Source organism: Heteronotia binoei, chromosome 10 (assembly GCF_032191835.1).
Source record: "Heteronotia binoei isolate CCM8104 ecotype False Entrance Well chromosome 10, APGP_CSIRO_Hbin_v1, whole genome shotgun sequence".
In the NCBI taxonomy this organism is placed as follows: domain Eukaryota; kingdom Metazoa; phylum Chordata; class Lepidosauria; order Squamata; family Gekkonidae; genus Heteronotia; species Heteronotia binoei.
This window is the reverse complement of record NC_083232.1, coordinates 22,621,816-22,645,781: the sequence shown is the minus strand read 5'-3', so window position 1 is coordinate 22,645,781 and position 23,966 is coordinate 22,621,816. Positions and strand designations below refer to the sequence as shown.

General features: G+C 42.3%; 1 protein-coding gene across 1 annotated transcript in view; it reads left to right on the top strand.

Annotated features, from left to right (window-relative positions):
* Positions 1–23,966, top strand: part of LARP4B (La ribonucleoprotein 4B) — a 76,977-nt gene that overhangs the window by 39,841 nt on the left and 13,170 nt on the right. The window contains exons 3-12 of the mRNA XM_060248087.1: positions 7,731–7,878; positions 8,299–8,460; positions 11,622–11,703; positions 13,973–14,109; positions 15,958–16,061; positions 16,777–16,887; positions 18,461–18,514; positions 18,608–18,817; positions 20,638–20,744; positions 22,097–22,348. Coding sequence (XP_060104070.1) covers positions 7,731–7,878; positions 8,299–8,460; positions 11,622–11,703; positions 13,973–14,109; positions 15,958–16,061; positions 16,777–16,887; positions 18,461–18,514; positions 18,608–18,817; positions 20,638–20,744; positions 22,097–22,348 — 1,367 coding nt within the window. The remainder of the gene's footprint in view (positions 1–7,730; positions 7,879–8,298; positions 8,461–11,621; positions 11,704–13,972; positions 14,110–15,957; positions 16,062–16,776; positions 16,888–18,460; positions 18,515–18,607; positions 18,818–20,637; positions 20,745–22,096; positions 22,349–23,966) is intronic.

The following is a 23,966-nucleotide window of genomic DNA, read 5'->3' as shown; positions in this document are numbered from 1 at the left end:
ACATAGTAACATGAGCTCATATTAACAAGGCACTCTTGGGTGCACTGGTGGGAGAAAGGGAGAATTTGTTATATTCATTTATTAAAACATTGATAAACCCTGCCCTTGCTCATGGTTCGAGACAGCTTATCATAATAGTTAGGAACGCACAGGAATGCAGTTCCGGCTGGCTTGGTGTCAGGGGTGTGGCCTAATATGCAAATTAGTTCATGCTGGGCTTTTTCTACTCAAAAAGCCCTGGTCAAAAATGTTTCCAGTTAAAACCAAAATAAAATAGCAAAACCCAAATCTCTCCCCCCCCCCCCCCCCCAAAAGATCATTGCGATTCAGATGTCCACAGAAGTCCTGGCAAACAAACCTTGTAGCACCTCCTTTCTTTAAAACAATTTATTATGATGCAATATATTGTAATAGCATATTATCATTTGTTATTAAAAGTTAATACACATACATTGCATTTTCTCCACCTCTCCCCCCTTTTGGTGACCCCTGGCAATGCCAACCCCCTTAGCAAACCATTCCCTATTACTGTTTTATTTAATTTGTTAAAAGGCAATAAACTCTATCTATTAAAGAATCTTTCTTCATAAAAAAAAGAAAAAACATTAGAAGGAAAAACCATAGGTTATAATTGTAATCCATCTTCATGGTAGTCCTTTTTAGTCATTCACAAAAAAACGAAAAAGTTCTAATCCAATAATCTCATTTTTTTACTGTAATCCTTATAAAGTTTCTTTAGAGATTAACCATTATCAAAGATCGCCAAATGTCAACGTTCCATTGTTTACCAATATACTTTTGAAACTTTCCCCAACTCATTTTTAAATTTCTGTAAGTCTTGTTCTTTTAAGATTCTTGTAAGCTTGTCCATTTCACTCCAATGCATAACTTTCAAAGTCCACTCCCACATTTCTGGTATTTTGTCTTGTTTCCACATTAAACCTTGTAGCACCTCCTGAAGAACTCCAGGGAGGGGGACCCTCTCTCCTTTTCAGGGAGCCCGTGCCACAGAGCCGGAGCCACCAAGAAAAGCCCCTGCGCTTGGTGTTTGTTGATGCCAGATAGGCCACCGTAAGCGGTGGGGTAACTAACAGATAGCTGCCTAATAACCATAGTCGAATTCAGTCACAGATTGTTTTTTGTCTGAGGGTCTCTTAAACTGAAGTATTAGTACAAGTAGAGATGTCAAGAGCAGGAGGAGGGCTAACTGGAATTTTTTGAAGATAAACTTTTTTTTGCATTTTTCCTAAACATTTTTTCAGTTCTCTCTTCAGAAAAGTTGGAAATGTTGAGGAACTCGTGGGAGGGGGCCTCCTAAATAGTTTACCTCCATGGACAAGGATCCTTTGTGTCCACAGAAATCTTATATCGGTCCAAGCCAAATACTTTATCATACAGTAGTTTTGTCGATATGAAGATTGGAACACGCGTAACATGTTCTTGTCGTGTTGAGTTATGCTTCCTCTGTTTTAAACTCCTAATTGTTCTTCTGGAAGAATAATGTGGTGGTTTGTATTGAACAGCAGGCAGTTATAAACCAGGTAGTTGAGCCAGCATGTGGCAAACGATAGCTGTGTCAGCTAGCCCAGTATATTACAGTTGCCAACATAGCAACTAATTAAATTGGTATTGGAAATCTTTGCCAGAAAAAAAAATTGTTTGCTGTGGACAGTCTTATGTATGGGGCCGGAAGCTCTCTATATTCCATGCACAGAGACACAACTTCCTTCCTCCACTGTCCTGCTGCTCCTAACAGTTGGAGACTCTCAAGAGTGGCATTAAGGGGGTTGGGGAGCTGCTACAGCAGGGAGGAAACTGGTGAAAATAATGCCCCCCTTTACACATAAAGGTCTTTTCCAAGGGATCCAACCTACGGTGTTTAAATCAGGGGTGTCAAACATTTGGCTCGAGGGCCAAATCAGGCCCCCAAGCAACTGGTTGTCATCTACTTCCTTCTGCCTCTCTCTTGCTTCCTTCTGCATCACAGCTTGCTTTGCCAGGCTTGCTCAGCTGCACAGGAGCTACAGAGCAAAGCCTCTATTTTCTCCATTGGTTGAGGCTCCTCTCTTGGGGAGGAAGGGGGGAGGGAGAGCTTGCTTTGCCAGGCTTTCCCAGTTGCACAGCAGAGCTACTGAGCCAACACTCTCTTCCTTCTGTTGGCTGAAGCTCCTCCCTCTCCTGGTCCCCTGGGGAAGGAAGGAAAGAGCCAGAGCTTCCTTTGCTTAGTTCCCTGGATCCCATGGGAGAGATACAAAAAAAGTTCCTTTAAGACCAAGAAGTGCTAATGTTTTAAGCAGTTTTATTTTTTAAGTTTTTAAAAAAATCATTAATTGCATTTGTCTGTGTCCTTTATAAAGTGTATATCTCTTCTACCTGGCATTACATTTTACAACATTCATGGCCTGGCCCAACAAGGTCTCCCTGTTAGCTTATTTCCGCATTCCACTAAGGTTGCCTGCAGTTTATTTCCTCTTTCCCTTAAGGTTGCCTAGAAATGTGTATACAAAACTATTTTAGAATTCAGTCAAACGTGTGGATGTTTGACAGAACATTCTTGTAGCAGAGGTTGATACACTGCTAGCCTGGCTGAGGAAAAAAATCAGGAAAGTGCTCATGGTTCACATTATAGCTTTAGCTATATTTTTCTGACTTAAATTGTTTAGCACAATACTGTGCCTATGACAACATCCTAAGGCATTTCTCAGTAGTGAGGCTTGGGACTTTGACTGGCGTTAGCACATGAGCCCCTTGCACACAGTGAAACCGTCCTATTTTTGGCACCTGGGTGTTGGCTTGTCTCCCCAGCAGCCTCAAAAAGTAAAGCGGTCATATGCAGAAAAGGGAGCCCATAGTTCCAGGGCTTGCAAAACACGACTTGAAAATGGGTTGTTGCTTCAGTAAAGAGCTAGATAACAGCAAGAACGAAAAAATGAGCCTTTTGGGAAAATCTGTGGAAGAGGAGCCTTCTGAAAACGGGATAAGTAAAACTTTAACTTCAATTTTGGAGACAGTAGAAAATGAGGACATGCATTTAGTCCAAAAGACAATTTGTGGGAGAGCTGGCGTTCAGGATTGCATGGAGCCCATTAAGTCTCCTTCGCATCGTTGTGTGGGGGTTGCCAATGGTGACCACGTCCTCAGAAGTATCTACGACAGACCTTTTAATCTTCGCCCGCTTAATGAGATTAAAAGGGTCTTGGATAGGTATGGCACCTTACAAGAGAACGCTCTAATGGAAGCAGGAGTTGGGGGCAAAAAGCTTGCAGGGGATAGCAGTGGTAGCGTTCTGTGTGTGAATAATGCTGGCAGCTCTTGTGTTAATGCCAATAATGAAAATGGACCCACAGTGGCCAAACAACTGTGGTGTTCGCTTGAAAATAATTTCCCTCCGCATGTGCCGGTGGCTTTAGGCCAAGGCTTTCGGGAACAAAAGTCCTTAAGTAAGAACTGTCTGAAAGAGGATTCCATTACAGCCAAATGCTTGCTGCCACAGGATGAAATTGAGGCTGCTGCAGGTAATCGTAGCATGATAGCGTCAAAGAAAGTAGATGAAGAAGTAACGGCTTCGCCCCTTGCCTATCTTGATATAGACCGGCACCATATAAGTCCCAGAAATAAGGAGTTCTACAGTATTTGTCTAGTTGATGAGGAGGATCTGAAAATGGACGTAGAAGGGCCAGCAGCTGTTGAAGGAGAGACTGACACAGATGGAGAAAGCTCAGCTGTTGAGGAAACATACAGCATAACCCAGCCTGTAGAGAATGGGAAACAATACCCAGTCCAGGAGCTGATGGAAGACTTCAGTGTTCCAAAAGGCACGTCTTATAACTCGATAGCTGATAGTTTAGCAGAGCCCAAAAAAATGGAAATTAAGACTTCCTCTGAGTTGGTGAATGGTGGGTATGGGTTAAATACTAGCAGCGTAACAGCCGATATTTTAAGGGCACAAGCATACGTTGAAGAGCTTCCTCAAAATAGCCCTTGGGAAGTGGATATACTGGGTACTAGCATTGGTATGAATGAATTCGTTGGTGAAAGGAATAATTTTCCAGCACCTGTGCCTTTACCGCAAGACATACAGTATCCTCAGCAATTAAAAGGCATGATACGTGTGAGCAGTTCCAGGGGTGGTGATGGGAACAGCTATGGCTCTGAAGACCTGCAGTTTCACTTGAATGAAAACCGCGATGCGGAGCAAGGCAAAAACTGTTCTAAGCAGCTAAGTAGTCCAAACTATTCATCAGGCTTTGACAAAGAGACCAACTTTCTCTTTGCAAGTCAATGTAATACAGAAAACCAAAGTGAAGGCAACCAGCACAGATCAGAGGACAGGCAAGACTCCAAAGGGAATACCGATGAATTTGGGACCGTATCTTGTTGCAGTAAGAAACCTCCCAACTTTTCTGGGCCCTGTAATGATCTAGAGCAGCTCCTGAAATGTGATGGTGAAACGTCATGTAAGTGTGAAGAGCAAGCTGAAAATACTATTAGAATGCTTTCAGCTCCACCTGACTTGGTTTTTAAGGGGGAAACACCAGATGTCCTAGAGTTTACAAGTAATGAAGATAGCATCTGTCCACAGACTGTTGAGGACAACCCGCCATCTCTAATAGATACCCGTTCTTCAGAGATGAGTATCTTAAGAGGGGTATCACGGGACATATTAACTTTTTTGGAGCCGCAGAATATAAATGGGCATAAGAGAATCCAAACAGAAAACTGTCTGGAAGTTCAGTTTTTGCACAATATTGCAAAGAATGACTGTCAAACATGTGAGTTTTCTAGTTCACTTAATGAAGATAACATCTGTTCTGCCCATTTTGAAAGGAGCGAAATGAATTTGAATGGTGAAGAATCCAAACTGTGGGACAAACGTACGTTCCATAGGCTGGAAGATCACCAGAGTACAAGGACTGACCCTCTTTATTCAAGAGTGGGCTCAAAAGAGGTTGGAAATCGCTTGAAATGTGAAACTCAGTCTGAAGACAAAACGAGTAGTGGAACTAACCCGCCTTCTGCAGCTTCTGTTGTGCATGACAAGTGTGCATTAAATAGCAGTGATCTGACGTGCAGGTTGTTTCCAGAAGCACGGGAGAAGTCTGCAGTTCCAGAATGGCCTTCAGATGTCTTGCAGATCAATAGAGCAGACTGTCCGTTTGAAGCTGATAGGGATCCCACATCAGTTCAGGAGGACGATACTAACGCTGTAGAGATGGAGACTGGTTGTGCTGTGACTTTTACTGAGTCAGGTGAAAAAACTACAGAACTCTGTAAAAGTGGATCTTCACCCCAGATGCCCGAACCAAGTCAGATGAAACCCTCATGTCCTGTCAGGCACCTGGAGCCTGAGCTGCCCTCTCACTGTGCAGAGATATTCGAGGAGGATACCAAGGACTCTGCTTCAGAAAGCTGCTTGAATCAGGCAGAGCATGTTTGTGTTTCAGGTACAGAAGACTCTCAGATCTACTGTTTGAAAACTTCAGAAGGCTCTGGTGGGATTTGCATTGACCCCAGGCAGGTAGACAAATACGCTGCTACCCCTTCTTACGAAATACCTCTCGTTAGCGACGGGGAATCCAAGCAAGGCCACGCAAAGTGTGTCCTCGATCTGATGGAAGATATATTACAAGAATCTGACAATACATCTAAAATGGATGTAAGCGATTCCCAAGATGTGGATGATGTAGGAACAGTGAATCACTATTGTCCATCTGTTCCACTAAGTCGGTTGTTTTCAGACAACAGCTTTGATCACGATCAGGAATATCTGATGGGGTATCTGTGGATTAATTCATCTCTTAATAAAACTGATAAAACATGCAGTACTAGTGAGGCACTACAGAACCAAGCCGATAACGTGGCAGTTTCTTCCTTTGGTATTGGAGGATTTCCTTACCAGTTGCTAGTACAACAAAACAGTGACATATGGGGGTGGCAAGATACAGATGAAGAACGTGTAAGTACTATAACTCGATTAGAGGGCCACGTTTTAAAAAACTGATTCAGAGTCTGGAGGTTTTGTTGCATACAACTGATCTTTTTTTAAAAAAAAAGTTTCACATTTGGGACTTGTAGGCAAATCATGGTAAATGAAGTCTTCTCTATTTCTGCAGGTTGTCGGGTTTTTATAGGCCTGTTGCTGGTGCTCAGGCTGGTGGAGTCCAGCTTCCACAGCCTTTCTGCCTCTCCCCCATTACCTGCCTACCCATTCAGTGGCCCACAGAAGGATCTTCCACCTGATACACGTTCTTGTCTTGTGTATCCATTCATGCTTTTCCACCGGTCATTCACTCCTTGTTTATCTTGTGTACATTTCCTGTCTGAGTCTTGTACTCTCTCATTTACTCTTTTTTTCCTTTTATGGCAAGGGTTCTCTGCTGTAAGAACATCACACTTATCCTGTGCATGAAATTCTCCACTTGCTGTTAATATTTGCCTTGTCCAATCCTCTCCATACGGGGTACACAGTGAGATATATGAACATATGAAGCTGCCTTATACTGAATCAGACCCTCAGTCCATCAGAGTCAGTATTGGCTACTCAGACTGGCAGCAGCTCTCCAGCTGAGTTTTTCACACCTACTTGCCTGGACCCTTTTTAGTTGGAGATGCCAGGGATTGAACCTGGGACCTTCTGCTTACCAAGCAGATGCTCTACCACTGAGCCACCATCCCTCCCAATAGTTTTGGTTCTGTGTTGAGAGAAGCCAGCTGCAATTGCTTCTCTTCTAAATTTCCACCATACACACTTTCCCCAGGTCATCACTTCAAAGTTCAAATGACTTTGACTAGCACTCCAGCTTCATATTGTAAGTGGGGAGTGAGTGGTTCGGTATTGCTGCGATGTCCCCAGTTGAAATCTGGCTTTAGGCTACCTAGCAAGTCCATCTCTCGGCTTTAACACCTGCATCTCATTTGAAGTTCTGACCTTCCTGTGCAAATATTATAAGGAATGTGTGTGTGTGAGAAAGAGAGAGAGAAAGAAAACATACATAAAGTGAGTTGCTATAGAAATAGTTAAAATGTCATTATTTTAATGAGTAACTTGGGGTGAGTTTCAGTGCTCTTTTTTTTTTTTTTACAGATAGTGCAAGAAATGTATGGGCAGGGCACAGTTGTAACAAGTTATGATCTAAACCATTAGTTTCCAAACTTAATCATCCAATGTGGTGTTGTAGCGACCGTGTTGGATTTAAGTCTGTACTCAGGTTTGAAGCTTGCTTGATGACTCTCACTTTGTAAGGCAATTTTGAAGATATAATGAGGAACTTAGAACTATATGCAGGGCTCAGAGTTCCTTGAAGGAAGGGCAGGATAAAAACGTGGGTAGATCAGGGTTGCAAAGAGGCCTTTGGGCCCTTAGACAAGGGTTCGTTCTGGGCTTCCTCATGTGACGTAAAAACAAATCACATGACTTGTCCAACTCCATGAGTTTTTCCCTACCAGTCGGCTCAACAAAACTTTGAAACTTCTGCAGTTACTCTTCTCCGTGGCAGCTTCCATTGGATGAATGTTCCTTAGGCTGCTGAATGGTTTCAAATTTTGCTGAGTAGCATAAAAGGGTGTTAGCCTACAGCAATCTGGGCTTCTAGAATTCTGTTCTGGTAGACCTTGGATGGCCTGAACTTTATGGGCCAACCTCACTGTTCAACGCACCCAAAACTTTGCAGGTGCGTCAAGTGATAGATTCCTGTTTCAACAAAGTATGTAACCAACATTTGCTTTTGTAGGAGTCGGCCAAGGTTTCTGAATTAAATCCGAATGCTAAAGTATGGGGGAATCACATGTTACATCTGGAAGCAAGTGGCGCCACTGATGGCAGCGTGAGCAAAACGTGGGAAGAAATTCCAGACCATCCACCAGATTCCTGCAAAGAAGGTAAGAGTGAGTGGGTTAGAATCTGTGGGTCGTGGTGTGTATGAAATTAGGTCCCAGGCTCTTGCAGTTGTATAGATTTGAGCATGCTCTATTTTGGGGTTTTAAGTGGATAACATTTGGATTTGTGTGTCAAGAGTTGGAAATGACTGCTTTAGAATATCTAGTTTTTGTTTTCCCAGGAACCCTTTCATTCAGAAACTTGTGAACTGGAGTCTCAGGAATAGCTGAGACTCCCTAATAGTAGTTTCAGGTGCTCCCGTTTATACCTTGTTCTGTCTCTACTCAGGCTCTGCCCTCTGCCTTCCATACCTCCTTGTCTTTCTTTTTTTGTTTTCCTTTTGGAAAAACTATCATTTTTCTGTTTAGACAGAACAACGAATTTCTTGGTGACTTTTGCAGTGTTTTTTACCCCCCCTGCAGGGTTGGAGGCCAATGGCGATGGTGACAAGAAGCACCAGAATGAATCGCTAACGGAACTGCAAGAAACGTCGCTCACGGCTCCAGCATCTGACCAGACAGATATGAACCCTTTGGCTCTAGATCATTCAGAATATGAATCTCTGCATGAAAATACTGAGACAGGTAAGGTCTTCCCGCAAGCGCATTTGGAGTTTTTAAAAATTATGTTAAAGCTTGCTTTTCCAAACTATAACATGACCTCTAATGTTCATATGTCAGACCAGAAAAGTAAAGCGCTTGCAAGTTATTTAGTCTTATTTGAACAACATTGTGAATACAGGTTTTACTTTAAAAAAAAGACAAAGCAGCAACAGTAGTCCTTTACACTAAATTATTAATACATGTGAATTTGAGAGCATATATTAGTATTATGGCCTTGCTATAAGGTCTCAGATTTTTTTAATTCTTATTAACAAGCCATTAACAAACCAGGATGCATGGCTAGCACCAGCTCTCATATATGTATTCTTTGGAGCCAGAACTTTCCTGGAAGGAACTGTTGCTCACTTTAGGTCCATGGGTCTCATCAATGTAAAAGAAGAAGAATTGCAGATTTATACCCTGCCGTTCTCTCTGAATCAGACTCAGAGTGTCTTACAATCTCCTTTATCATCTTCCCCCACAACAGACACCCTGTGAGGTAGGTGGGGCTGAGAGAGCTCCCCCAGAAGCTGTCCTTTCAAGGACAACTCCTATGAGAGCTATGAGTAACCCAAGGCCATTCCAGAAGCTGCAAGTGGAGGAGTGGGGAATCAAATCCGGTTCTCCCAGATAACAGTCTGCACACTTAACCACTACACCAAACTATAGTCCAGAGACTGGAGTGATACTAAAAAACAGGAAAAATCCAGGGAGGGGGGAGCTAGTAGTAGAGCACATGTAATGGCTAGAGTGGTCTAGGATCTGGGAGACTCAGGTTCAAATACCCATGTTGCCATCAAGATCACTTGGGGTCACCTTAGGACATTCATTTTCGCTCAGCCTAATCTTCCTTTCAGGGTCATTGTGAGAATAAAATGAAGGGAGGGGATAGACCAATGTATGCCGCACTCAGGTTCTTGGAGGATGGCTGGGATTAAAATGTACTAAATGATGAAAAATGACATTCTTGTATATAGATGTGTGTATGTATATAATGTATCTATGTATGTATAGAGAAAGGACTCATAATGGACTGGATCCTGCAGTGAGTTTCTGTGAACAGAAGAGGGGTAAACTTTCACTGATTCTCCGCCACTAGGCTAATAACCTCCCGCTTTTACTAGTTGTCCCGTATACCCCAGGAGCGGCTTTTTGGGCTCCACTGGGAAATGGAAGGGAAGGTCCCCTTTGTCAGGAAACCTTTCCGTTGGCAGAAATGTTCTACGGGATCCGTGCCAGTAGTTTGTCCAGATGGCTGTAAGACAGTTTAATTGAATTTTTTTTAAAAAAAAAATTGGGAAGCCCAATATCTGTTTTTGAGAAGTGTGAATGCAGTCTATACAGCGTTCTAAAACAGAATATCCCTCCAACTAAACTGTATGCAATTGGTGGACTTCTTTGGTAGAACTTAAAGCAGAGGTCCCCAGCATGCCTGTGGGTGCCATGGCACCTGCCAGTTGTCCTGGTAACCATTGAGCTTTTCAGAAGGGTTGGGGGCATTGTGGGCTTTTTATTGGGCAGAAGAAGAAATGTTCTCCTTTCTTTACCTGCTTCTAATTGGAAAGGTAGTGTGTTGAAGATGGATAGTCCTCCTCCTTCATGGTACAGAAGTTTTGGGGAAAGTGAGTCACATGTGCTTCTGTCACTCCTAAATAGCACATAAACATTCCTTAAGTGTGAGCAGTCCGGCAGTGCTCGTTCAGCCAACTTAATTTATGTTAGGGCATAAGTTATAACATAGGACAATTCCATTGTGATTAAGTGTCTCTTCAGGATCTGTTTTCATAAAATAGAAGTCCTTCTGAATTTTTTTAATGTTTTTTCAATGCTACCAATATGTATTCCCTATCCAAGGTCTTCTGCGTGCTAAAAATGCTGCAATACTTGGATTATTGCATATAGATATTCAAAATCCAGAAATTAGATGGTATTGAAAACAATTTCTGCAATTCTCTAATGTAGAAGAAGTCAATTTATGGCTCTTTTTTAAAAAAAAAAAAAGTCCAAGAACCTAAGCATTCACTTAATGGAGAAGTAGTAGCATTTCTAGTTTTCCTGGCTTGCAGTGATGGCATTCCATAGGCAAAAAGACAAACTTTTCAATGGTAGTGTCAAGAACATTGTTCATGTTCAGATGAGAGCCAGTTTGGTGCAGTGGTTAAGTGTGCGGACTCTTATCTGGAAGAACCGGGTTTGATTCCCCACTCCTCCACTTACAGCTACTGAAATGGCCTTGGGTCAGCCATAGCTCTCACAGGAGTTGTCCTTGAAATGGTAGCTGCTGTGAGAGCCCTCCCAGCCCCACCCACCTCACAGGGTGTCTGTTGTGGGAGGGGGGGCAGGTAAAGGTGATTGTGACCACTCTGAGATTCAGAGGATAGGGCGGGATATAAATCCAGTATCATCTACTGCTACTACTGTTAATTCAGTTTTATGTAGAGCTTAATACTTCTGAAAGTCCATTTAGCTAGTTATTGTCAACAGATGAGTTATCTCCATCTTGCATACATACTTTGGTGATGTCTTTACTACTTCAGAACTGGTGCTGCATCTACATGAGTGTGTGTGTAGCAGGGTGGAATAACAGCATATTCCAGTCTCTCTTGATTGCTTCCAGATACATAGAACCAGTTCAAATATTTACATACCTTAGTTTGTGCCTTCAGATTTCTTAAAAGCTGAACCAGCTGGCCAGAAACCATGACTTACATCTCACTGTTAGTGCCCCAACTTGTGTTTCTTTTGTTAAAAAAATGTTGCTTTCCTGTTCTCATGCTGCCTAATGCATTGTAGTGGGGGAATAAATAAGAGCACAACCCTAAGTGTACTTAAGCATTATGTTAAAGTGTATTTCTGCAGTTCTTGGACTGAATTCAAGAAGTACATTTCTGCTCACAGAAGGAATCTGCCATTCGTGGAAGCTGTCCTGCTGTGAGCAGAGCGGCCCTGCCTTTGGATCCAACCCCATATGTCTTAAGATCAAGCACATCTTAACATCTGTAATATATTTTTATAACCATTATTTCTCTTTGTGGAGTTGCATGTGGCCTTATGAAGCTAGCTGTCCTGTTGCTTGAAGGAAGCCACTTTTACTGAAACTTAATATTGTTTTATTTGACTTTGGACTCCTTTTCCATTTCTAGGAGAAAAAGAGCAGCTGCAGCCAGAAGGTCAAGAAGATTTGCGAGAGGTGCTTAAAAAAACACTGGAATTCTGTTTATCTAGGTAAGCGTGAAGTATTTGCCTTCTGATGAGCAAAATTTCTGCTGGGGTGAGAATGTTCAGGGTATATATTTTTTATTAGTTTTCAAAGAGAAAAAGGGGAAAGGGAAAGTGGAAATAGAAAAGCAATGATACATCAGTTACTAAGAATATAGTACATTCTGCACATCAATATATCATTAAAATAGATTGTTTTACAGTATTATTGTTCATTTAACTTTATATCACAATGGTCCATATAAAGTGTTGTAAATATTGTAAGTCCTCGCTTAAGCTGTCCACTTTGCATTGTATTTCTAACATCCATAATAAAAGATAACAGCAAAAATTCATACCAGTAAATCTTACGTATCTAACCACACATATAACTTCTTCCAGTACTTTCTTGCCTCTGGGGTGAGAACTTTCAAACGGATAGTATTGATTTCCACTAAAGTCCTGATGCTTCTTTGGTCACAGTGGACCCCCAAAGTGCCTTATGTCACCACAGCTCCACTGAATCATACCAGTGAACATGTAGCATCTTAGTTCTACACAGGGCTCTTCTTCTAGCAGGAGCTCCTCTGCATATTAGGCCACGCCCCCTGATGTAGTCAATCGTCCAAGAGCTTAGAGGGCTCTTAGTACAGGGCCTACTATAAGCTCCAGGATGATTGGCTACATCAAGGAGGTGTGGCCTAATATGTAGAGCAGCTCCTGCTAGAAAAAGAGCCCTGGTTCTCTGCAGTGGACAGTCACCTGGAAGGGCCTGCAAGAGGGTGTGGGAGTTACAGCACCCTCTGTTACTGCTCCACAACACTGGGATTCAGAGGGTTCCTGCCTGTGAGTGTGGAACTTTGGGAGCCACTGTGGCATAGTGGTTAAAACACCAGGCTGGGATCTGGGAGAGCCATGGAAGCTTGCAGGGTAGACCTGGGGCCAGAAACCCACTCTCAGCCTGACCTGCATTTATAAGGTGATCGTGAGGATAAAATGGAGTGGAGAAGGATGTAAGCAGCTTTGGGTCTCTGCTGGGGAGGAGAAGGTAAGGTAGAAAGTAAAAGAAGTCATTCGAAATTATCAATATTAGGGTGATATCATTTTAAATGTATATCAAGGGTGAAAAAATATCCAAACATTAGAGTGAGGAAATGTTTTGTGCTAGCGGAATAAAACTCTTCAAATCTATGCAAATAACAGTGTATGTTTTCATAAGGAGAAAAAGCTGAGGATCAGCCCTAATTGCTTAAAGTACTCCTAAACAAATTAGTTTTTCCCAGATTACCAAAACCCAAGGCTATCATGCCACCAGAAGCGTGAAGCCTTTGCCTCTTGTAAGGAATCTATCTCTGCAGGAAGGTGCTTTTCCAGTGGGGTAAGGTTCTTCGGAACCTTCAGGTCCAGAGGTTACGTAGGTGTTTGTTTCTGAATTTGGGAACTAGTGGTATTTCCTCTCCCCCAGAGAAGGGAAACTCTGCTGTGTCCATGAGAATTGCAATCAAAAGCACTCAAGCCCAACCTGCTAGGCTCCAAGATGAGGTGCAAATGAAATGGTTTCAGGGGATATTCCAAGCCAGGTGCATCACTCTTCACGCTAGTCAAGGTGTATTCTGTTCCGGCCATATCACTATTTGAGCTGTCTATCCCTACTCAAGTATGTTGTTGTACAGTGCTGGGTATTTAGAAATCTTTTGAGTTGTATTAACTGTAGTTTTCATATAATCACGCCGTCATCTTTTATTGCCTGCCCATCCCTTCCATCAAGAAATATGTCATCAGTAAGCCATACCCCCATGTCAAGCCTCTAAAATGTGTGACCCAGGGCTCTTTTTCTAGCAGGAGCTCTTCTGCATAATAGGCCACGCCCCCTGATGTAGTCAGTCCTCCTGGAGCTTACAGTAGGCCCTGTACTGAGAGCCCTCTAAGCTCTTGGAGGATTGGCTACATCAGGGGGCATGGTCTGATATGCAGAGGAGCTCCTGCTAGAAAAAGAGCCCTGTTCTATGTTCTGTTATCCACAAGACAGGAAAGATGTCAGCTGCCTGGCAAGTGAGCTATGTTGTACTTGATGCAATTTGTAGAAAGCTACCCTCAAAACTTGACCAACAAGAGCACCAAATAAGTATTTAATGGGCAGCGGCAAACTTGACAGCAAAGAGCATTGAAGTAAAAAACATTGGCTATATTGACACAAACATAGACATAAGTTTCTCGACTTGCATCATGCAGGCAAATGAAATTTTGCTCTTGAATGAATAAGTAGGCCATTCACAATGAAATTTTCCCCTTGCAGAGAGAATCTTGCCAGCGACATGTATCTTATCTCTCAGATGGACAGTGATCAATATGTGCCAATAATGACAGTAGCTAACCTCGATCACGTCAAGAAGCTGAGCACTGATATGGATTTGATTGTTGAAGTGCTGCGATGTAAGTAATTGTGCAAGCTTGCATTCGTGACTCACGCACAAGCTGCGAACGCCATTTGCGTTGGCTTCATCCCCAGAGAATATTCTGTATAATGCAGATAATTTACAAAAGAGGAGTTGTGCTATCCGTCAGGTGTCTTGAAAAAACCAAAGTCTTTTGAAATCGGGTGCAAGACACAGGACTGAGTTGTTTGGTATTACTCTGGATAAGTTATCTGGGATCGGCTTCTAAATACTGGTGTGCTTTGAGATCCGGCATGCATTAGACTCCTTAAAGTCTGAGGAGATGGCGTGGGATTGAGAAGTCTTGGAAGATTTCGTATAATTTATCTCTTGCGTTAGAATGAAAAACTTACCTGTGGAGAAAATTATATCAGATCGAATATGCTTATTTGGACATGATAGCCATGTTAAAGAAAAATGTGATGGTTAACCTTGGCTGTCTGCTTGTTCCTTACTGAGCACTCAAGAAAAAAAAGGCATGAATTATAAAGTAATGTCATAGAAGACGTTTCTGAGTCTGAGACAATGAGAACATCATTATTTCTCCTCTCTCTCCCAAGTTCCATTGACAGGTCTAGCAAGTATTCTAGAGGCCAACGTGGTCACACCTATGCTGTTAGAGCTTGGAAAGAACATCCCCCAGATACAACATGGGTAGCATTTCCAGGGAACTGTGATAGCACCCAACATATCTAGGTTTCTCTATTTTGCTACATTGGCCTAGGCTTGGTAGCTTCCAGTCCTTTTTTTTCACTTCAGGAATCTGTAATTCTGTAGCATATAACATAGGCTGCTGTATTCAGGTGTCCACATTTCATCACGGTTAAATATTAATGGGCTTCCAGCTGGTCCCATTTGGCTCCTGCCTGACATGAAATATGATAGAGCAGGGTTTCCCAAACTTTTCTTTCCCGTGGCCCGGTTATTTTTACACTTCTTCTTCGTGGCCCACTAAAATTTGGGGGTGGAGCCAGGAGACTGGAATGCCCACTCCCCGCCCCTCCCAGCTGAAAAAAACACACACACCCTTCCTTGCCACCCAGGCCTCCCAGGGAAATCTCCCCAAAATAACACACTGCAAGGCACATGAATCTCATACCTTGAAGAACACTTTGTGGATCTAAAGTGCCAGTGGATGCCAGCTTTTCTCTCAGACACTGGGAGTGGGGGAGATGGAAGGAGAGGCAGCCCAGCTCCTCTCAGCACAACACAGAGATGGGGCAGGGCTAGCTTTGTGACCTGGTAGTGAGGCTTCCATGGCCCGGTACTGGGTCATGACCCTGCATATGGAAAACACAGTGATAGAGGAATGGTGGTGTAAAGCTAATTCCAGGGACCCATGATACACACACGTGTGGTGTAACTAGAGTTAGCTTTCCTTCCCCAATCTGGCATTCCTGATTAAGAAGCCCAGCTTATGGGGAGGGCTCATAAGAACATAAGGAGAAACCTGCTGGATCAGACCAATGATCCATCTAATCCAGCATCCTGTCTCACACAGTGGCTCGCTCCAGTTAAGCAGTGTGTGCTTTCGTGCATCACACATCACTTGACTTAGCCATCATTGTCTTTCCTTCATTGCACTCTGCATAAGACGGGAGGGGGAAGAGGGAGGACCCAAACATGTGCAAAGTTGGCATATGACAGATCTAAGCACATGAATATTTAATAAATGAGACCTCTTAAGTATCACCCTATGAAGTAAGCTGTAAAATCACATACATATAAAATAAATGGATTTGAATGCTACAGAGACCTAGAAACCAGGTGGCTTTGCAAGCTGTGGCAGGTGTCAGACCCATCTTTCATTTTTGGTGTCTAACTGTTATTCTCTGGGTTCTCTTAGCATTGCCTTTAGTCCAAGTGGATGAGAAGGGTGAAAAAGTCAGGCCAAACCAGAATCGCTGCATTGTGATTTTACGTGAAGTACCCGAATCGACTCCTATTGAAGTAAGTACCTTCTCGTTTCCATCCATTGTCCGTTGCCCAGCTATTAGCAAGAATTAGGCATTTACCAATACATTTTAAATTTGATCTTTATGACACTGGAATATGTGTGCTTTTCATGCATTGCATAGGCCTCGCTGCCTGGGTTAAGGGGCTGTTACAGTAGGAGCACTTCAGCAGTCAGTAGCTTTCACGTATGCAGTCTAACCCTGCCTATCCAAAGTTAAGTCGTTTTTACCCTCAGTGGTCTATAAGCGCAAACCAAAGTCTTCCTTTTAGGATCGGACAGCATTGCAGTAAAGAGCAAGCCTAGCTCACACACAGGATCTGTCTCCCCTTTGTATGCTTCACGGGGAGAGAATTCCAGTGGATGTTCAGACACATTATCCTGAGAGGTGCATGACTGGGCATTCTCATATGCATGATGTAAATAAAAAATAGTCTCTTTATAGAATATCAGTTATATATCAATAGCAGGTTGATGTGTGAAGAAATTTCAGAGCACTGATAATTGAAACGCTCTGTGTTTGAGAGCCATTTTAGGGGGGATCCTACATACTTACAGGGGCCCAAGTACTTTTAGATGTCTAGGGCTGCCTCTGTATTGCCTGGAAAGCCGCTGCCAATCAGCTTGGGCAATACTGACCTTGACAGACCCGTGGTCTGACCTAGGCAGCTTCACGCACTCAACCTGTTTCCTCGTTCGCCTTTTTCCTAGGAGGTTGAAGCACTCTTCAAGGGAGATAACTTGCCTAAGTTCATCAACTGTGAATTTGCCTACAATGACAACTGGTTTATTACATTTGAGTCAGAAGCAGATGCACAGCAGGTAAGCTCTCCCTCCCTGATGGCGTGCAGGAACTGGAGACCATTTTCCCATGAATGGAAATAGTACACAGAAGGCATATCTGTCTCTGTAGAGCCACTCCTGAGTGTCAGAGACCCCCTGAACAATATGGAGTGTGGCACAAGGAGGTGGAACGAGGAAGGGAGATTAAGTGAAATCACCATGCACACGCACTCCTGCCATTGCACAAACTTTTGCAAGGGGGAAATGGTGGAACTGGGAAGCACTGCTTCACCGACTCAGTATGTTTCTGAGTGTTTGGATCCAACCCAGCTTTAGCTGCCCATTCCAGAGATTGTTGCAGCAGAATTACAGATGAGGTGGCATGTCTGGCGTTCCATGAATTTGTGGCTCGTAGTACAAAGAGCTTATTTACTTGCAGGGCCAAATGGAATCTTGTTGGGCAGAGCTGCAGTATTTCTACAGGCCTTTTTGGCTTGGTTTCAGTGGTTACAAAATTATAACACCTTAAAGACAAAATACATTGAAGAAAGTTCCATGAAAATCAGTTGGTACTCAACCTGTACTGATTTTAAAAGTGGACTTCAGCATACCTGCCTTGGCCAAATCAGTTCTAACTCACTTGCAGGATAGGGTGAGATATAAATCTGAAAATTAAATTAAATTCTAACGACCAGTTCACCCCAGCAGCATTATGTTTTGGGAACAGGTCATAAGGGTTTGCACTGGATTCTCGTGTCTCCTCTTAGGAACAGCATGCAGCATTAGGTATGCAATGTTAAAATGAAAACAGTTACGCTCCTTAATTCTAAGGGCTTGGCTAAGATCTATTATATGTCAGAGCAGGAAAAAAAACCCCTTGACTTTTGAAGGAAAAATAATTTTTGGAAAAAACTGAATGTATTCTATTTATTTAGATGTTTGATTTTAGACCGCCCTTCCCTACCAAATGTTATATGTAACACTTTCATATCAAATCTAAATTTATTGTCCTGTTAACATCATGAAATGCATACTTTATAACTTAACATATAAAATTGTACTATGTGGCATTTATAAAATTTAACGCATAAATGCCTTTTCTCTACAAGCAGAATTGCAAATATACCCAATACTAGAGAGACCAACCCTGTGATGCCTTAGCACATGTAATGTAGTTGTTTTTATTATTATTTGTGTGATTGGAAAGAATAGGAAGCACAGATTTTATATTGTGGTTTAATTATGGACACAATCAGATACTTAGGATTGAAGATATGGCATATGTTTATTGTGTACACAGGAATTATTCTCTAATGCTATAGATGCTTACACAAAAATTTTAAACCCTTTTCTTAAATAGAATGTTGTGTATTTCAAAAGAAAAAAAATATTCTTTACAGTTTTTCCCAAACCTCTCTAAAATTTCCAATTTTTTCCATTGGAAAAAAATGAGGGCGGGGGATTAAACTGTTTCCCCTCCTAGATTTTTACATCTCTAGGTCTGAACTTTTAACCAAAAGAACTTGGAACAAGTTTACGTATTTTTAATGAAAATAATCCTCATGGTTAATTGATTTATTCCCACTCAAACAAATACTTGTTGTTCTTAAAGGCTTACAGATACCTTAGAGAAGAAGTGAAAACTTTCCAAGGAAAACCAATTAAGGTAAGTATGCCATGCTGTTCTTTAAAAAAAAAACAACTTTGCTGTAATAGTTGATTTCTGAACATTTGGCTCACATACCGTTCTGTCTTACAGGCAAGAATAAAAGCAAAGGCTATAGCTATAAATACATTTTTGCCAAAGAATGGATACAGACCTCTGGATATGAACATCTACACACAGCAGCGTTACACAACATCGTTTTACTTACCTCCAGTATACAGCCCCCAACAGCAGTTCCCACTCTACAGTTTAATTGCCCCACAGACTTGGTCAGCGACACACAGCTATCTTGATCCATCGTTGGTAAGCATCAGGGAATAGCTCATTTGCTCACCAAACATTCTTGACAACCTCTTGATTGGCTTTGTAATTTTGCTTCCTTTAATCAGCTTTAGCAGTTGGAACTTCCAGGTCATTCAGCATTCTGCAGAGCTGTACAGGCTCGCTTGAGATCTGGTACCTTAATATCTGCAAAAAAAGCATTCTTTTTTATTATTTGCTGTACACCCTTGCTCTTTGCTGGCCTTGGTATTGCCACAGAAGAAGGGGTTTCAGCGTGGATGCAAGCAGGAAAAAAATACTGCTACAATTTTCAATTACAATTCATTACAAAACACATCAGTATTGAAACATCTTGAAATCTAGAGGGGACATCCTACAAAGGCTGTAAGGATTTCCTGTTCCTCCCTACTTGAAAGAATTTCAGAACTTTTCAAGGACTGTATTATGGACTTTATTTACTGAAGGAAGGAATTGTTGAAGATTACTAATCCCTCTATTGGAAACTGTGGAAGCAATTGATGTGTTTTGTAATGAATTGTAATTTAAATTTTTTTGGGATGGAAGGTATGAAGACATTGTATACACTGATTTAAAATTATATTAGGATTGAAGCATTTGCATTATTATTCAGCGGTACTGTTTGCAGCAGTATTTTTTTGCTTGACCTTGGTATTGTTTTATTGCTCCATAACATTCCATGGTTGTCATTTGAAATAATCTTGCTGTGCCGTTCTCATGTCATCTTTCCTCCTTATTTCAAGTGTAGCAGCAGGAATTCAGAACAGTTAAGGCTGGACAACAGTTCTTTTGACTTCTTCCCAACCCAGTGCATTTAATTGCATCAAACTCAATGGGAGTTGATGAATGAGTTGTGTTACACTGTTTTGTAGTACCAGTACCATTTTTTAAGTTAAAATTGTCAGACTGTGATTTCCACTTGCCCAGTCCTCTTTCCATACCCAAAAAGTACAAATCAACAAGAACTTTGAGCAAGTAAGCTAGGAGCAGTGAATTATGAGATGTCTGCATGATTCCAGTTGCTTCCATCAAGTGACTTGACTCAAAAACTGTGCTGTCCCAAGCTCAGAACCAAAACATGTTTAGAGAGCCTCTATTATGTGAAATTCAAAGCAACGATTGTCTTACATTTTGCCTAGGCTCAAATCCAAACATTCACTTTTACTATTCCAAGTCTTCAGGCAGGAACCATATCATGACTTCCAGTTGTGGTCTAAAAAGTTGGCTTCCTTGAAAAGTAACCTTGGGTTTATTTTGCCATTGACAGAACCCATTGAATTGCCATTGTTTTGCGCTTGAGATTATATACAGGTATAGTTGAGATTCTGTCCTAGTAAAGCTGAAGCAAAAGCACATGGTAGAGTCCATCCTGGATTGCTCTATATCAGATAGTTTAGTATTTAAAAATAAATAACAGTACATTGGGAGTGGAGAAACACCTGTGGTTTGTTCCATGGAATTCTTGCAAGCTACATATGAAGAATTTCGTAATACAAAGAAGCTATCGAGATGGCCCCCTCTCCACTGAACGCATGCATGGATTGAATTTAAAAAGTTGTCTGATTATAACTTTATAAATACTTGGTATGATTCTTATTTTGAATTTAATAGTTTGGGAATTGTATTGAACAGTTCTAACAAAACATGGTTAATGAACATTTAAAATGGATTACAAAATCACAAAGTATCCAAACAGAAGTCCCATCTGTGGGTCAAACAGAAGTTGAGAGATGCCTAGTGATCCGAAAAATCATAGCCCCTGCGATCATTAAGCGTCTCAAGGCTTACAAATATGTAACCTTCAGTGCTTCTCTTCTATATAGGTAACGCCGTTTCCAAACACTGGGTTTATCAATGGTTTTACATCTCCTACTTTCAAGCCTACTGCTTCTCCACTGACTACACTCAGACAGTATACTCCCAGAAACAGGCAAGTTCTAAGTACTGGGTAGTTGGGGGGGGTGTTTCTATCTTGGGAGCTGTTGAGTGAAATCCGTCAAGGGAATTCTCTGAAATTACTTTTGGGAGGGAGCATGCATCACGTTAGCAGTGCTCACTTGGATGCTGCGGGCAGTCTTCTACTGAATAACAGTAAAAAAACTATTGATTGATTTTCTCGTGCAACTGATTCAAATGAAAGCCCTGGGTTAGGTAAAACCATAAGCCAGTGGTGGCCAACGGTAGCTCTCCAGATGTTTTTTGCCTACAACTCCCATCAGCCCAAGCCATGGGCCATGCTGGCTGGGGCTGATGGGAGTTGTAGGCAAAAAAACCATCTGGAGAACTACTGTTGGCCACCCCTGCCATAAGCTATTCAGTGGCTTAATTAAGGTGTACGGTCTGTGTCACCTCTCCAAATGGAACTCTGTTACTTACTGGGAGGGGATAATGGTTCTTTGGGGAGTTAGGGGCAATGTGTGTTTGCAGAGTGCTGCGGTCACAGTTCTCAGAGTGATTAAACAGGCATGCGTCTCCTTGGGAGTCATAGTTCAGCTGCAAGGGGAGGTGCTAATAGCAGAACTACAAAAAAGAAAGAACAGGAATGGGGCAAGTGAGAGGAGAACACCTTTCAGATAGTTAATGTCACTAGGCACCAGTGCAGATTTAGTGGGTTGGATCCGAAGGTGATCTGTTCATTTAACAGTGAAGTCTTCCTTGTTGCCATAGCTGCTTACACAAAAGGAAATTTTCACTGTTAATTGAACAGAATACATGTGGATTCAACCCAGTGATTCCCCACTTGTTTGATCTGGCTGGGAGATAGGTGCAGGCCTTGGGAATCCAGTGTGCCTTCCAGAGAGCGAATCCTCCTCTCCGTAGACTGTGGTCAGTTGATGCTATAGCAAACGCTATCCAGTACCTCCATGCAACTGTCTTCAAATCTTGGGTCAGCAGAGACTGTGGCATTAGCTGCAGTTTAGTTTGATGCTGACCCGTTTTCAAACAGCTAAGACGGAAGAAGGGGGGTGTTGCTGTGGCTTCCAGTCCTCTGGCTGCCTTATAGGACTAAATGAAAAGTAAATTTAATTTATCTCCAGCATCTTTGTTTAAAACAAATTCTACATTTCCTCTTAAAATCATTTTTGAGTTGTGTTAGCCTCTGAGTTCTCCGAAGTATTAACCAGGAAGAGCAAACAGTGTTGACCTTCGGATTACCAACTCCTCCAACTTGTCAGAGATGATGTGTTGAAGAATATCCCCTTGGTTCATTTCAATGTGTGCAGATGAAAAAAAAACCCTAACAATTGTTTAAAATATGATATGATTTTGTTTTCTGCCCAGGAATCCCAGCAAAGCACATCTACGGCATACAATACCCAGTGCAGACAGAGGTCCTGGACTTTTAGAGAGCCCCACCATATTCAATTTTTCTGCGGATCGCTTAATCAATGGTGTCAGGAGTCCACAGACAAGGCAACCGGGTCAAAACAGAACACGGATGCAGAGCACTTCAAGCTACACTAAGAGAGAAGTAGGGAGTGGCCGAGTAGAACCCACGACTTCAGACTCGTCCCCAAGCTTAGGACGAGGAAGGTGAGTGTTGACCATGTAGTGCCCAAAGGTTAGTCTAGTTGTGTATTTTTGTGAATAAGAAGTTGTGACAAAAGCCTAGAGGAAACAGCCCTGACCTAGATAGTCCGGACAAGCCCAAACTTGTCACATCTCGGAAGCTAAGCAGGGCAGACCCTAACAAGCCTCCAAAGAATTACCAGGACAGGGAGGAAGAGGCAAGCTGTATCAAGCCACTTTTCTGAACGTTCTTCATGCCTCAGTAAGAGTTGTCCGAAGTCACATGACTTCCAGGCATGCATATACAGCAACAACAAAATACCTAAATAAATAAAAGCGTATATGGAGCAAGAAGGAAATAAAGCAAATCGATTGGGGAAAAGTAGACTAAACATGAACCGTTAATTGGTTTATAAATACAAAAGAATGCAGCAGGAATTCCGGTGATTGAGTGCCACAGATAGGTCAACAGACAGGGAGAGGAAAACCGAGAGAAGATGGGTATTAAGAACACTAGAATAAGCATACCAAAGACAGCAGGAGGCATTTTAATAGCTATATAAACCGTTTTACAAGGACTGGAATAGTTCTATGATCAGTCCCATCACGGGAATAATGGCTTTTAGAACCTGGCATTACAAGGTCAGCTCGAAAACCTAAAGTGCTGTTCCAAAGAACAAACCTAAACTCTTAGAACTGTGCCTTAATGCTGAACTGGGGCTCAAGTAGGAAGCCCTCGGCCTTCCCTAATGAGATTCATGTGATGATTTCAAATAAGAACATAAGAGAAGCCATGCTGGATCAGGCCAGTGGTCTATCCAGTCCAACACTCTGTGTCACACAGTGGCCAAAAAAATCAGGTGCCATCAGTGGGGCCAGGACACCAGAAGCCCTCACACTGTTGACCCCCCCACTCCCCAAGCACCAGTAATACAAAGCATCACTTGCCCCAGACAGAGAGTTCCATCAATACGCTGTGGCTAATAGCCCCTGATGGATCTGGGAGCCAGACTGATGTAATCCCTAGGGCTAAGGCTGAATGGAGGGTCAGCTGTAGAGTTGGATTCTATGCCCACACTTGGGAACTGATTTTGTATTTGTCAGTGACAGTCGCTTACTCAGATTTTGGCAGTGGAGAAAGTTGACTTCAACAGAGGAGATGTTGGCTCCTCCGCCTCCAGTATGTACCTATCTCTACGATCATCAGCGCGTGGGTTATGGCTGCCTCCCCGCTTCCATTGCTTGTATAGTTTTTGGCCTTCAAAAGACCACAGATAACAACTTCAGCTCTTCTGCAAATCTGAGCTGTCCTGTCTCCAGTGCTTCATTTCCAGCAGAGCTTTATTTAGCACCACTGGTACCCAGCTGCTGATTTGAAATACTGTGGCTCTGATTTGCTTCAATGTCCTTTGCATGAATGCTTTCCCTTCAGTCAAGTGCTCAAGAACTGCCTTTGCAATTTGGCTCGATCAGCCTGTGCATGATAGCCTATTATAACTGTGCAGCGGGTTTCCAACTCCAGTGGAATGGCTTCGCTTGAAACATTTTTCTTTTCCTCTGATATTTGATATAGATTGCAGCGTTCCGGGTTTCAACTGAAACTCAGCCCAAAAGCATACGACTTATGTGAGTGCCTTGCGCA